At 51.0% G+C, this 14,107-nt stretch overlaps 1 protein-coding gene across 1 annotated transcript in view; it reads right to left on the bottom strand.

Moving 5' to 3' along the window:
* Nucleotides 1–4,373: 4,373 nt before the first annotated feature.
* The window catches only part of CFAP45 (cilia and flagella associated protein 45), an 18,895-nt gene continuing 9,161 nt past the window's right edge, over nt 4,374–14,107 (bottom strand). The window contains exons 4-11 of the mRNA XM_018568832.1: nt 12,391–12,561; nt 11,912–12,090; nt 11,181–11,310; nt 9,011–9,157; nt 7,667–7,780; nt 6,774–6,967; nt 6,465–6,689; nt 4,374–4,458 (exon numbers count right to left, since the gene is read on the bottom strand). Of these exons, the coding sequence (XP_018424334.1) occupies nt 4,383–4,458; nt 6,465–6,689; nt 6,774–6,967; nt 7,667–7,780; nt 9,011–9,157; nt 11,181–11,310; nt 11,912–12,090; nt 12,391–12,561 (1,236 nt within the window). The 3' untranslated portion in view covers nt 4,374–4,382. The remainder of the gene's footprint in view (nt 4,459–6,464; nt 6,690–6,773; nt 6,968–7,666; nt 7,781–9,010; nt 9,158–11,180; nt 11,311–11,911; nt 12,091–12,390; nt 12,562–14,107) is intronic.

Genomic DNA, 14,107 nt, shown 5'->3' with positions numbered 1-14,107 from the left:
CTAAGAGCCATTATACTCACCTCTCCATTGGCCCATGTCTCCTAAGAGCCATTATACTCACCTCTCCATTGGCCCATGTCTCCTAAGAGCCATTATACAAATATTTCCAGTGGCCTGTGTCTCCTGAGAGCCATTACAATCACCTTTCCAGTGGCCCATGTGTCCGGAGAGCCCTTATTCTCACTTCTCAGGTGGTCTTTGATTCATAACAGCCATAATATTTACCTCTCGGGTGGCCAGTGTCTCCTAAAAAACATTTTTCTCACAGCTCTGGTGGCCCATGTTTCCTAAGAGCCATTATACTCACCTCTCCGGTGGCCAGTGTCCCCTAAGAGCCATTATACTCACCTCTCTGTGGCCCATGTCTCCTAAGAGCATTATACTCACCTCTCAGTGGCCCATGTCTCCTAAGAGCATTATACTCACCTCTCAGTGGCCCATGTCTCCTAAGAGCATTATACTCACCTCTTCAGTGGTCCGTATCTCTAACCTCCCATCCATCCCATGGTTTCAGCCTCTATCAGTATCTTCCACATGATGGGAGTGTCTACTGTGTCCCCCGCTATATCTGGGTCCATTCTCCAACCCCGTACATCAATGCTGCGCCCTGTAGCGATGTAGGGTTCGGAGGATGAGCACAGTGGACACTCCGGGAAGTGTAAGATGCCAAAGACACAGACGGAGTGGAATGGGGGCGGATGTATGGAGACATTGGCCATTGTTGAATCGCGTAGGTTCCCTTTTTTTAATCGATTCCTAAAGAGGGAAGTTGAAGTGACACAACAATGAGGAATCAGTTACAATGAAGACATTATAAAAACCCGTTGACAACGTCTCTTTTTTTTTCCTATCGTATGGAAATCACCATAAAAAACAACAACAACATTGAGTGATGTCCCTGTATAGAGGAAGGTTAACGCCTGTCACTTTGACACCTGTTTCCAGAGATTGGACACACCTTGTATCACGTTCACACCTCAAATTGTTCAAAAAGGAATCAGACGGATATTTATAAACCTCCGTACAATCTAAACCCACCCACCTCTACCTGGATCTGTAGAGGAATACGCCCGCAGAGGGAAGTCCTGCCTTGGGATGGATGAGAAGTCGAGGAGGAAACCCGGACACAAATAAAATAGTCATTTTTATGTATGGCAATGTAGTCATTGTGCTCGGATACATTGTTACATAACGTTTCACGAGATCTTTATCAGGAAATGGAGCCCCGCTTGAGGATACATCTCTAGTCCTCACCATCAGAGATAGATCCTGAGCATTCTATGATCTCTGCCCAAACAGCAAGATAACATTCAGATCATGTCCCAGTTTAGACTTAAAGGGTCAGTCTACCCAAAAGTCATATTTAAGTTATAGGAGGGGCCTAGTGGGCTGAGACAGCTCTTGGCTTCCTATATGTCTTGGGTAGTCCAGTTGCAATATCCCTCTGCCATACTTCCCAATGGTGGGAGCTCCTAATAATGGGCACAGCGGGGGTACAGACCCGGGAACTCAGCACAGGGATGGTGGGAAACTGCCATTCTGCTCCCTGACAGCGAGGTGTGAGGTTGCTGGTTCCTTAGCTCGTGAGCTTCCAGAGACCGGGGGCTAGAGTTGCTTCTCTGCCCCCAGGAGAGATGCTGGATCCTGGGGAGGACCCCGGCAGGCCTGTGACTAGGCCTCAGCCTTTGGAAGATTCTGGGCCTGGCCCAAGGAGGAATGAGTCCCTGTCTGCCTTTAGACGGAGGATTATTGGGAAGCTGACGCGGATCGATATTGCGGGTGTACAGACCCAGGAACTCAGCACAGGGATGGTGGGAGCTCTTCATAATGGGCACAGCGGGTGTACAGACAGAAGAGACAGTCAGTACAACTAGTCAATCACAAGCAATTACATATAATCATTTTTCTCTCCGTTCTCCTTTAAGCGGTGATGACAAAATAGATTTGTGCGCGGGATAATAATTTGCCTGAACGGCCTTAGGGGGTGAATTTAAAAATAAAGGTTTTGGTCTTCTCCACCCTTGCTTTCCTCAGCACAGAACTATGCCAGGAATCGGCTGCGTTAGGTCCTAGTCTCAGGGTGGAGATCTTCTCAACAGACAAGAAAGTCTAGCGGGCGGGTGGCGTACACTGCTGGGTGTCATTCTCCGAATTTGACGTTTTATTGGACGTGCCGTACAATATCACATCTCATCATAACGACTGACATCAAAGCCGCTGCGGTATATGGACGTCTATTATTCAAATACATACCAGGGATATAATAGACGTGAGCTGGAGTTCATTATGCAGAGTTTTGCATCCATACACTCCCTTCCAGGGAAAGACAGTGTACTATATTGCCAAAAGTATTGGACCCCTCCCCCTCCAAATCATGTGATTCAGGTGTTCCAATCTCCCCCATGGCCCCCGGTGTATAGGATGAGGCACCTTGGCATGCAGACGCTTCTACAGACATTAGTGAAAGAACGGGTCACTCTGTATGCCATTAAAGGTCATGTGCGTGTAAAGGCGTCCCAATACTTTTGGCAATATAGTATATATATGATGATATATAATTTTGTTTAAAGCTGACTTGCACTTTGGTTTTATTTTTGCTCTTTTTTAACCAAATCAGAGTTCTACTTTAATCCAACTTTTCTACTACTCCCAATGACAGCTTAGCATATGTTAAGTGTATTTTTACTTTGTTTCTTCACAGACTCCGAAGCGTGATTCATCCGCAGACACCCAGACATGTTCTGACCATAATTATGCCTCATGTTTTGGAATATAAAGCTCACGTGTTCAGGCCAATAGTATCTAAGAACAAAGCTTGCAGGATTATTGGACCCGAGACTGTAATATGCTGCCACCTAGTGTGCAAAGTCATTGTAAAGTTACATATTATTTTCATTTGAGACAGATTAGAGAAGAGTTCCCGGGTCTGTACGCTTGTCTATGGGTGTGGGCTGAATGTCCGTAGCACTACAGCCCCCAGCAAGCCCATTGTCATTATTAAAGTTCAAATCACCATCTTGCACACACACTGTACCTGCTTGCTGTGCTGTTACCTCAGCAGTGTCATGGCCGACGGTGGGATCAGACTTCTTCCTGGTTGTTGCAGTCTTTCTGGTAAATCTTGTTCTCTCCACAGGTCTCTCTTTCACCGGGCGAGGAACGGTATCCATCTCCTTCCCGTCATCAGAGGAATCCGCAGTGAAACAGAACTTTCTTCCATCCAGAGGGGATTCCAGCTCAGCAATAAACTCCAGCATGCCATTACCTCCCTCAACCTCCTGCTCGGATCCTCCATGTTGCTCCTGCGGAGGGAGGGGGACAGAGGCCTCCACCATTGGGGGCTCAGCAGATGCCTGAGGTGTTGAAGAGCTGGGCTCATCCTCCGGGCCCACTTTCTCACTCTCCGCTGACTCTGTCGGTACCGGCATCTCCTCACTGGCTGCGTCACTCTCCATGCTGGAAGCGGCTCCTCTCCTCATCCTGCTGAAACGCTCTTCATTTTTATACTTTTCTTTAAACGCTCCGCTGCTCTCCTTCAGAGCGCTCACCAACTCCTTCTGCTTCCTCAAAGCTTGCTCCACGTCTCTCAACTCAGGCCTCAGTGCCGGTCTCTTCTTGCTGAACACTTTGGAATAAATCAGCTTTTTCTTCCTAAATTCAGCTTTCAAAGCCGTCAATTTCTCCTCCTCTTTATCGATCCGCGTCAGCTTCCCAACAATCCTCCGTCTAAAGGCAGACAGGGACTCATCTCTCCTTGGGCCAGGCCCAGAATCTTCCACAGGCTGAGGCCTAGTCATAGGCCTCTCCACGGAGCCCCCGCCGGGGTCCTCCCCAGGATCCAGCATCTCTCCTGGGGGCAGAGAAGCAACTCTAGCCCCCGGTCTCTGGAAGCTCACGAGCTAAGGAACCAGCAACCTCACACCTCGCTGTCAGGGAGCAGAATGGCAGGCTCCCACCATCCCTGTGCTGAGTTCCCGGGTCTGTACACCCGCTGTGCCCATTATGAGGAGCTCCCGCCATCCCTGTGCTGAGTTCCCGGGTCTGTACACCCGCTGTGCCCATTATGAGGAGCTCCCACCATCCCTGTGCTGAGTTCCCGGGTCTGTACATTTTGCAGCTGGAGACACCTAGAGAAATAACTGCAGATATCACCTTGGAGTGGACTGACCCTTTAATTCCTTCCTGATGCCATTAGAGAGAAGGAAGCTGTACAAATAAAGGGTTCATTCTTTTATTCCCCAGTCTGGGTGAGTGCAGGTCGTGTACATTGAAGTCAGGGAAATAAAAACAATATTTAGATTCTGACCGATCCCATCCTGGCTGTAGATAGCGGAGGACGCAGAATACGGGACCGGGGGTATTCGCGGAGGCTTTCGGCCCTCTTATTGGACGACGGTTAACGGGACATCGGTTTTCCGGGCCACCATGGAGCAGTACTTCTCTGGAAGGCCGGCAGTTCTGGAAGAGAGAAAAGAAATAAGATCGGGCACAATATTGTCCTCATACAAGGGCCATGTGTGCTCTTCCTTGAACCCGGGTGTGCTGGGAGATGTAGTTCTGGTGTTGTGCATATGTCAATAGGAACTGATCTCCCAGCAGACGCTCCTACAAGACACCTGGTGTTGTCACCACAGGAAATACTAAAAGCCGGTCGTGGACTGAGAGCCCGACAGTTGCTCGATAGAGGAGAGGATCCGGCGGCATACCTTACCCTGGCAGATGAACGTCCCCACCAATATGGCCGCCGGCAGGTAACAGCGGTACAGCGCGTGATGTCATCACAAGCGTACGCGATTCCGTCACTGCAGGATGTCACCCAGTACCCGCACCGGGTGTCACCCCGCCTCGGTACGCCTCTGCCCACAATGTACATATGGGTGGAGCCACGGCACAGCAGCCCACACCGCACATTCTGGTGTGGGAGAGGTGTTGCATTGCCGTTCATTTGCATGGCACACCAAAGGCATCTCCCCCCCCCCCACAGTTCGATTGCCCGCACCAGAACGCACGTTACCGCAATGCCGTGCGTTCCAATGTGGAGCAACTTGGGTCACGACTTAATGACCAGGGACAAACGTGTGTCCTGAGGTTACACAGGTTGAGAGCCACTGCTCTAGAGAGCATGGTTTGAGGGTAAATTTGGGTAATGCCGGGGATATGGGACCACCCACCCAATCGGCTGCGGGGTGAGGCATGCCACGCCCCGCAGCTGCACATAAACAAAGGGGTGGGATGCTTGTGCTGAAAGTATTGCCCTTATTTGGTATCATAGCCATAGTTGGTCAATGTCACGGACCAAATATAGCCATGTGACCATATAAAGTCAATGACGTCACAGTTTCCCGCCCCTTATGTGCAGCTGTGGGTGGGGCATTCCCCGGTCGCAGCTGATTGAGCAGCAGGAGGAGCTTCCTTCCAGGTTTGGACCAGGTTCAGGAGTTTGTCATTTCTATTCAATACAACCACCGATACTCGTACTCGCCCAAATGCTCCGATACTTACCTCCTATGCCGGAGATGTCCCTCTGACCGGTGGTGCCGAAGGAGCATGGAGCCGGCTTCCTTTCCAATCAGGTTATGACCCGCCTCCCGGCTTCCCGATTGGCTAGGAAGCCGGCTTCACATGTTGCTAAGCAGCCTGGCTTTCTAACCAATCAGGAAGCCGGGGCGGCACTTAATGACCCGCCTTCCTAATTGGTCAGGAAACCTACCAACAAGTGAAGCCGGCTTCCTAGCCAATCAGGAAGCCGGGAAATGACGTGCCGCCCGACTTCCTGATTGGCTAGGAAGCCAGCTTCACTTGTTGGTAGGCTGCCTGGCTTCCTAACCAAACAGAAAAGCGGGCGGCGCGTCATGACCAGCCTCCCGGCTTCCCGATTGGCTAGGAAGCCGGCTTCACATGTTGCTAAGCAGCCTGGCTTTCTAGCCAATCAGGAAGCCGGGCGGCACTTAATGACCCGCCTCCCCGATTGTCAGGAAGCCACGCTGTCTAGAAACAAGTGATGCCGGCTTCCTAACCAATCAGGAAGCCGGGACATGATTGGCTAGGAAGCCAGCTTCACTTGTTGCTAGGCTACCTGGAAACAAATGAAGCCGGCTTCCTAGCCAATCAGGAAGCCGCACGGTACCTCATGACTCGCTGCCCGGCTTCCTGATTGGTCAGGAAGCCAGGCGGCCACAGCAAGTGAAGTTGGTGTTCCTTCGTTAGAACACCGGCTTCACAGGTAATCAGGAAGCCGGGTGACGGCTGAATGTAATATTTTGATGCTTCCCAATCCCTAGATGTGGTTGGTTGCATCTAACACACTTCCTGTCCTCCTAGGGTGACAACGCTCAGCCAGCATGTCCCAGAGAAGGAGCGTTGCTCTCTGTGTAGAAGCAGTGGTCTCTCTGCAGAGGTGCGACACCCCCCCTCCCCCCCGCTGAGTCAGACCTAGAGCTCTACAGTCTTGTGGTGGCCCTCACCTTAGTTCCTCCAGCTTCTTCTGTTTGAGTCCATCCAGGCGTGCTCTGCGCTGCCGGGCCTCCTCGTCCAGCCTCTTGCCCTCCTCGAAGTGGGAGATGCGGTCCGTGATCTGTTTCTGCTCCTGCTCGCGCACCTGTCGCCTCAGTTCGCTGGCGTGCTTCCTCAGCTGGTCGGTCTTCACTTCCTGCTCCTTGAGTTCCTTCTCCACCAGACTGTGCTGGACCCTGCCATGGAAACATGAAGACGGTTATATGGCCTGCATCCAGACACCTACATTCGATCGAGGCGGCGGTGAGAGGTCTCCATACTTTAACACGCGCTCGAATTCCGCCCGGTCCCGCTGAGCGTGCACAGCCAGGAAGTGCTCCTTCTGGGTCACCTGATCCAGACGCGCCTTCCGCAACATGCTGTTCACCTCGGCCTGCTTTACCGCCTCCTCTTTTTCCTTCTGGCGCCAGGCTCTCTCCATGGCCTCCTGGTTCCTCTTCGCTCGGAGGGCATCCTAAAATAATATTATATATGTCAGGGAAAGATTTCATTGGCTGTTGGATGGCGAGGTTCCACGTTGGTTCTAAAGATCCGATTGGCTAAAGGTTTCATCCTGTGAACCTTCTAAGATTGTGATTGGTTACAGCTTGTTCTAGTGTCCAGAGTGCTTTGATTGGCTACAGCTTGTTCTAGTGTTCCTAGTGCTCTGATGTTCTGATTGGCTACAGGTTGCTCTAGTGTCCAGAGTGCTCTGATTGGCTACAGCTTGTTCTAGTGTACAGAGTGCTCTGATGTTCTGATTGGCTACAGCTTGTTCTAATGTTCTGATTGGCTACAGGTTGCTCTAGTGTTCCAAACGCTCTGATTGGTTACAAACTGTTCTAGTGTTCAGCGTGCTCTGATTGGTTACAAACTGTTCTAGTGTTCAGCGTGCTCTGATTGGCTACAGACTGTTCTAGTGTTCAGCGTGCTCTGATTGGCTACTGCTTGCCCTAGTGTTCAGAACACTCTGATGTTCTGATTGGCTACAGCTCATTCTAGTGTTCAGAACGCTCTGATTGGCTCAAGTTGTTCTAGTGTTCAGAGTGCTCTGATTGGCTACAGCTTGTTCTAGTGTTCCAAACGCTCTGATGTTCCGATTGGCTACAGGCTTCTCCAGCCCCATGCACGTTCCTCTCCTCCATGTTTCAGGCCTTCTTGAAGGTGCACCTACCTGCTCTGCTCGGTGGTCCTGAGCTCTCTCCTGTAATGCTCGCAGACGAGCAACTTCCATTTCTTTCTCCTTTTTGATCTTATCCTGCTCCGCTTCGTACTCTGCTTCCCGAGCCTGGCCACAAAGACAAAGGGAGAAACTCTGAGCAAATTCCACATGTTATTTTGGAACACAATTTACCAAAATGAAATCCGGACAGTGATCGGTTAAAGAACTAAAGATTTAAAGTCATTTGAGGCGGCCATTGCTGAGCGATCGTAGGAAGCGACACCGATACCTTGAACCCTGAAGAAGTCCAAGTCACCCAAAACACGTAAGCTGTATGCTTTCTAACAGGCAGAAGACAGGACAGCCTGTGCGAGGGGCCTAATGTGAAACTGGGCTGACATATCTTCTCTGACAGGGAGAGTCTACGAGAGAATAACAGCACACACAACCATCCCTGAAATGGATACACCATTATAGCAACTTAAAGCCCAATTGAAGTCCCACATCTTCATCTTTTTATGGTCCTGTACATCACATGACAACATTTGTAAATGCAACTTCCTTATAATAAAGATATAATGCTGCTCCCTACCGCAGTGGTGTAAAGCACGACGCCACTGGACTCTAGAGAAGGGGAGGCGTGTTCTCTGGAGTGACCAATCACGCTTCTCTGTCTGGCAATCCGATGGGCGTGTCTGGGTTTGGCGGTTGCCAGGAGAACGGTACTTGCCTGACTGCATTGTGCCAAGTGTAAAGTTTGGTGGAGGGGGGATTATGGGGGGGAGGGGGGTTGTGTTCCAGTGAAGGGAACTCCTAAGGCATCAGCATACCAAGACATTTTGGACAATTTCATGCTCCCAACTTTGTGGGAGGAGTTTGGGGACGGCCCCTCCCTGTTCCAACATGACTGCCCACCAGTGCACAAAGCAAGGTCCATAAAGACATGGATGGGGGAGTTTGGGGTGGAGGAACGTGACTAGCTGCACAGAGTCCTGACCTCAACTCCATAGAACACCTTTGGGAGGCGGAGACTGGGAGCCCGGCCTTCGCCCCCAACATCAGTCCCTGACCTCACAAATGGTCCGACATTCCCATAGACACACTCCTAAACCTTGTGGACGCCTTCCCAGAAGAGGCGGAGCTGTTATAGCGGCAAAGGGCGGAGCCAACCCAATACTGAACACTACGGACTAAGACTGGGATGCCATTAGAGTTCATGTGCGTGTAAAGGCGTCCCGATACTTTTGGCAATATAGTGTATATTTCTACAGTTCCAATGCCGAGGACTGCAGAAGGGTCCGATGGAGGTACAGAATGTGACGTATTGTATCCATTCATCCGCAGAGAACCCCTCACCATTTTCTGCTTGGTATATTCCAGCACCCGCAGGTCCACCAGCTTCTCCTGCTCCTTTTGCTCAATCTTCTTCCTCTCAAGCTCAGCGTTGATCTGTTTGATCTCAGCCTGGATTTCCAGCTGTTCCTTTCTTTTCCTTTCCAAATCCTGGTGGGGGAAAACACCAAACATGTTTCTAAATCCCAAAGTCCTTTTACACCCATGCTATATGGCCAACAGTTTGTTGGCACCGGACTATCACACCTATGGCCAATTGTATGTGGACCCAAATAATTGAGATCAGGTGTCTCCAGTGAAGCTTCTTTTAACACTCCATCAGACAAAGACATTGTAGACAATTGTGCTCTTCCAGCCTTGTGGTCACAGTTTGGTGAAGACCCTTTTCTGTTCCACCATGACTGTCCCCTGTGTGCAAAGCAAGCTCCATAAGGACATGGTGTGACCAGAGTGGTGTGAAGGAACTTGAGTGCCCTGCACAGAGGTCTTACCTCAACCCTACAGACCACCTTTGGAAGTATTTAAAGCTAGGTCTTCACCTCCTGGGGTTCCTCCAGAGGTTCCTTGAGAAGGATTTAGAAGCATGTTTAATGTTTCCCCCACCACCTTTGGAAGTATTTAAAGCTAGGTCTTCACCTCTTGGGGTTCCTCCAGAGGTTCCTTGAGAGAGAGCAGTGGAAGACATATGTCCTGCCTACCAGTCTTCCACTGGTAGGCAGACTGGTACCTCCAGAGGTTCCTTGAGAATTCAAGGAACCTCTGGAGGAACCCCAGGAGGTGAAGACCTAGCTTTAAATACTTCCAAAGGTGGTGGGGGAAACATTAAACATGCTTCTAAATCCTTCTCAAGGAACCTCTGGAGGAACCCCAGGAGGTGAAGACCTAGCTTTAAATACTTCCAAAGGTGGTGGGGGAAACATCAAACATGCTTCTAAATCCTAAAGTCCTTTTACACCCATGCTACATAGCCAACAGGTTGTGCACACCTGACCATCATACCTTCACTACTGCCAAATGTATGCAAACACTTCCCTCCTAATGATGGAGGTCAGGTGTCTCCAGTGAAGGTTTTAGAAATACTACATCATACAAAGACATTGTAGACAATTGTCCTCTTCCAGCCTTGTGGTCACAGTTTGGTGAAGACCCTTTTCTGTTCAACCGTGAATGTCCCGTGTACAAAGTCAGCTCCATAAAGACATGGCGTAACCAGTGTGGTGAAGACCCCTTTCTCTTCCACCATGACTGTCCCCTGTGTACAAAGCCAGCTCCATAAAGACACGGTGTGATCAGTTTGGTGTGGAGGAACTTGAGCCCTAAACTCAACCCTAGTGAACCACCTTTGGAAGGAATTGGTGCTAGGTCTTCCCCTCCTGGGGTTCCTCCAGAGGATCCTTGGGGTCCCTTGAGAAGAGAGCAGTGGAACACTGGTAAGCAGTAGATCTGTCTTCCACTGCTCTATTCTCAAGGGACCCCTAGGAGCCTCTGGAGGAACCACAGGATCAGAAGACCCGGCTCGTAATTGGTGTTCCAATAAATCCCAACGGTGATTTGCTGAACCAGGTCTACTCCTTTAGCATCAGTGGAAAGTCCAACAAGCTCATAAGTTCATGACTCTTTAAAGCAGGGATGAACTGATACTAGTATCGGTATCGGTGCCGATACCGAGTATTTGGGCGAGTACTGGTACTCGCCCAAATGCTCCGATACCTTCCCCGATACCGGAACTTCCAGTCATAGGAAGATTTCCTCTGAACGGCAGTGCCATAGGGGAACATGGAGCCGGCTTCCCGTGCGATCAGGAAGCTGGGCAGCGAGTAATGACCTGCCTCCCAGCTTCCTGATTGCCGAACAGCCAGCTCAATGCTGATTGGCTGGAAAGCCGCCTACTGGAAGTCCTGATCTGTGGGCGTTACCTAGGGTGGTCTGTATGCAAATGAGCATGTCATTACCCAACACGCGGCTTCCTGATTGCCCGGGAAGCCGGCTCCATGCCAGCCAAAGCACCGGTATCGGTATTCGGTATCGCCAAGTACCAAAACCAAAATATCGGTACTTGATACCCGAAAAAACGGTATCGGTGCATCCCTACTTGAAAGTAAACCTGTTATGAGAGTAATACAACACCCCTCCCCCATTGAGCGTAATGAGTAAGCTCTCTCCATTCAGTCACCTTGTAATCTTCCATCTGAAGCTCCTCCAGGAACTGAAGCATCTGCTGGGATTCTTGCTCCCTCTGCTCCTCCTGGAGAAGTCTGGACTCCTCGTTCTCCCCCATCTGCTGGATGATGTGGATCTTCCCCCTGCGGAGAGAAGTCAGCCGGGCTTACTGGACACAACAGGACAGGGCTGACTAAAGGAAACCTGCCACAAAAGATTTACTGTATCAGGGGGGTCCCGAGGCCGGGTGACAGGGGGGGGGGCGTTCACCCGGCGGGATAAGGTAATGCCGCCGGGTCCCCTCTGCTCTACTGACACTGTGAGGCTCTCGGTCCATGACCCAGTGCCCCACTTTTCAGAGGGGGTGACACCAAAATGTCAGTCATTTTGGTGTCACCCTTCCAATGGTGTTACCCGGGTGCGGGCCGCACCCCCCCATTTGACGCCATTGTACTGTATGCATGCTGCCAGTGCGGACCTTCTTCTACAAATGCAAGTCAGCACTTTCTGAGTTACTGACCCGCAGCAAGAATGCAGCCAGTGAAGACAAGGTGAAGCCGGGAACTCCTGATCTGTGGGTGTTACTTAGGGCGGTCTGTATGCAAATGAGGTCTGCCTAGGAACGCCCGCTGCTCCAGACTGACACCTGCCCGTCGAGGCCCTTTAAAATTTGCGTAACTCCTCCCAAGAGCCCGCCCACGGCTTGCATCGGGGCTGACACCACGTTTAGGGTTCATGGCCTACCTGACCCTCTCCTGTTTCCTCATCTCCTCGATCTCCTCCTGCATCTTGATAGCCTTCAGACGCTCCACCTCCATCATCTGGTCCAGACGCTTAGTCTCCTCCTCCAGCTCTTTGGTGATCACTTTCCTCTCCAACATCTGGGCGTCACGGATGGCGTGGCACTTGGCGTCCAGAATCATCTGTTGGGGTACAAAACATGAGTTGGCGTATTGTAAAGGGTTACTCCGTCTGTTTTGCGGCCCTGATGAATGAGCGTTCAGACCCCGAAATGTGTTGGATGTTTTATTCCATTCACACGCCCCCCTCCACTGTATTTATAGACCATGCAGTGGGAATTACTAAGTGGGTGGAGCTCGTCTTCCTAGATCCCTCCCTCAGACCTTTTTTCCCCAGTTTGCAGCCTTGGCATGAGCCAATGATTGGACCGCTCTTAATTTGTGGGCGGAGCAATCCTTTCAGTATAATATAACCCCACCCACCTCATTGAGTTTTTTGATCTCATCCTCTTGTTCCATGCGCATGGTGTTGGCTCTCTGCAGGAGATACTGCGCCCTCTGCTGGGCTTCCTCCTCCAGGTCGCTCAGCTTCTCGTTCTTCTTGCGCAGCATTTCCTTTTGCTTCATGTAGTTCTTGCGCTCGTTAACGGCTTCCTGCAAAAAGGTAAACAAATACGCCCATGAAAATATTTTGCCTTCCCCCAGTTCCCCCTCATCAACATGAGGATGACATTGTCCAATGAAACCTTTCCATTTTCATAACATCCCTTTAGACCCGGTGATGTCATCACCGGGTCTGTGTGCTTCTCTAGGCATTGGAGGCAGATCATAGCTGGTGGGAGGAGCCAGCAGGGGGTTGTACAAAGCTTCCAAAAAACATCAGAGGACCCTGACTTAGTCCTCCTCTCAGGAGCCCTCAGTCCTCCTCTCAGGAGCCCTCAGTCCTCCTCTCAAGAGCCCTCAGTCCTCCTCTCAAGAGCCCTCAGTCCTCCTCTCAGGAGCCCTCAGTCCTCCTCTCAAGAGCCCTCAGTCCTCCTCTCAAGAGCCCTCAATCCTGATGCAAGCAGTGGGAGGAGTTATGCAAATAAAAAAATGACTTGATGGGAGGAGTGGGTGTTCCTAGACAGGCTGCATTTGCATACAAACCGCCCACATGTGATGCTATAGACAGCACCCTGTGTATGTGATTTACAGGGGCGTCCCGAGGCCGAGTGTCACCCAGTCTCCAGACTGGGTGACACCCCGCGTTGTCATTATCGCGCATGCGCAGCCATCTGATTGACAGCTGCCGGCGGTCATCTTGGTGATAGACGGCTGTCCTTTACACGCACATGAACTTTAATGGCATCCCAGTCTTAATCCGTAGGGTTCAGTATTGGGTTGGCTCCGCCCTTTGCCGCTATAACAGCTCCGCCTCTTCTGGAAAGGCGTCCACAAGGTTTAGGAGTGTGTCTATGGGAATGTTGGACCAGGTGGACCAGGTACTAATGTTGGAGGAGGGGCTCGCAGTCTCCGCTCTCATTCATCCCAAAGGTGTTCTATGGGGTTGAGGTCAGGACTCTGTGCGGCCAGTCACGTTCCTCCACCCCACACTCCCCCCTCCCCCATCCATGTCTTTATGGACCTTGCTTTGTGCACTGGTGTGCAGTCATGTTGGAACAGGAAGGGGCCGTCCCCAAACTCCTCCCACAAAGTTGTCCAAAATGTCTTGGTGTGCTGATGCCTTAAGAGTTCCCTTCACTGGAACTAAGGGGCGGAGCCCATCCCCTGAAAAGCAACCCCCCCAAACTTTACACTTGGCACAATGCAGTCAGGCAAGTACCGTTCTCCTGGCAACCGCCAAACCCAGACACGCCCATCGGATTGCCAGACAGAGAAGCGTGATTGGTCACTCCAGAGACCACGCCTCCTCTTCTCTAGAGGCAAGTGGCGGCGCACTTTACACCACGGCATCCCACGCTTTGCATTGCACTTGGTGATGTGAGGCTTGGATGCAGCTGCTCGGCCATGGAAACCCATTCCATGAAGCTCTCTACGCACTGTTGTTGTGCCAATCTGAAGGCCACATGGAGTTTGGAGGTCTGTAGCTATTGACTCTGCAGACAGTTGGTGACTTCTGCGCACTGTGCGCTTCAGCATGCGCTGACCCCGCTCTGTCATGTGACGTGGCCGACCACTTCCTGGCTGAGTTGCTGTTGTT

This window comes from Nanorana parkeri, unplaced genomic scaffold (genome assembly GCF_000935625.1).
Source record: "Nanorana parkeri isolate BGI_ZX_2015 unplaced genomic scaffold, ASM93562v1 scaffold1251, whole genome shotgun sequence".
Lineage (NCBI taxonomy): Eukaryota > Metazoa > Chordata > Amphibia > Anura > Dicroglossidae > Nanorana > Nanorana parkeri.
Note: the sequence above shows the minus strand (reverse complement) of the source record. Positions and strands in the feature narration are given on the sequence as shown.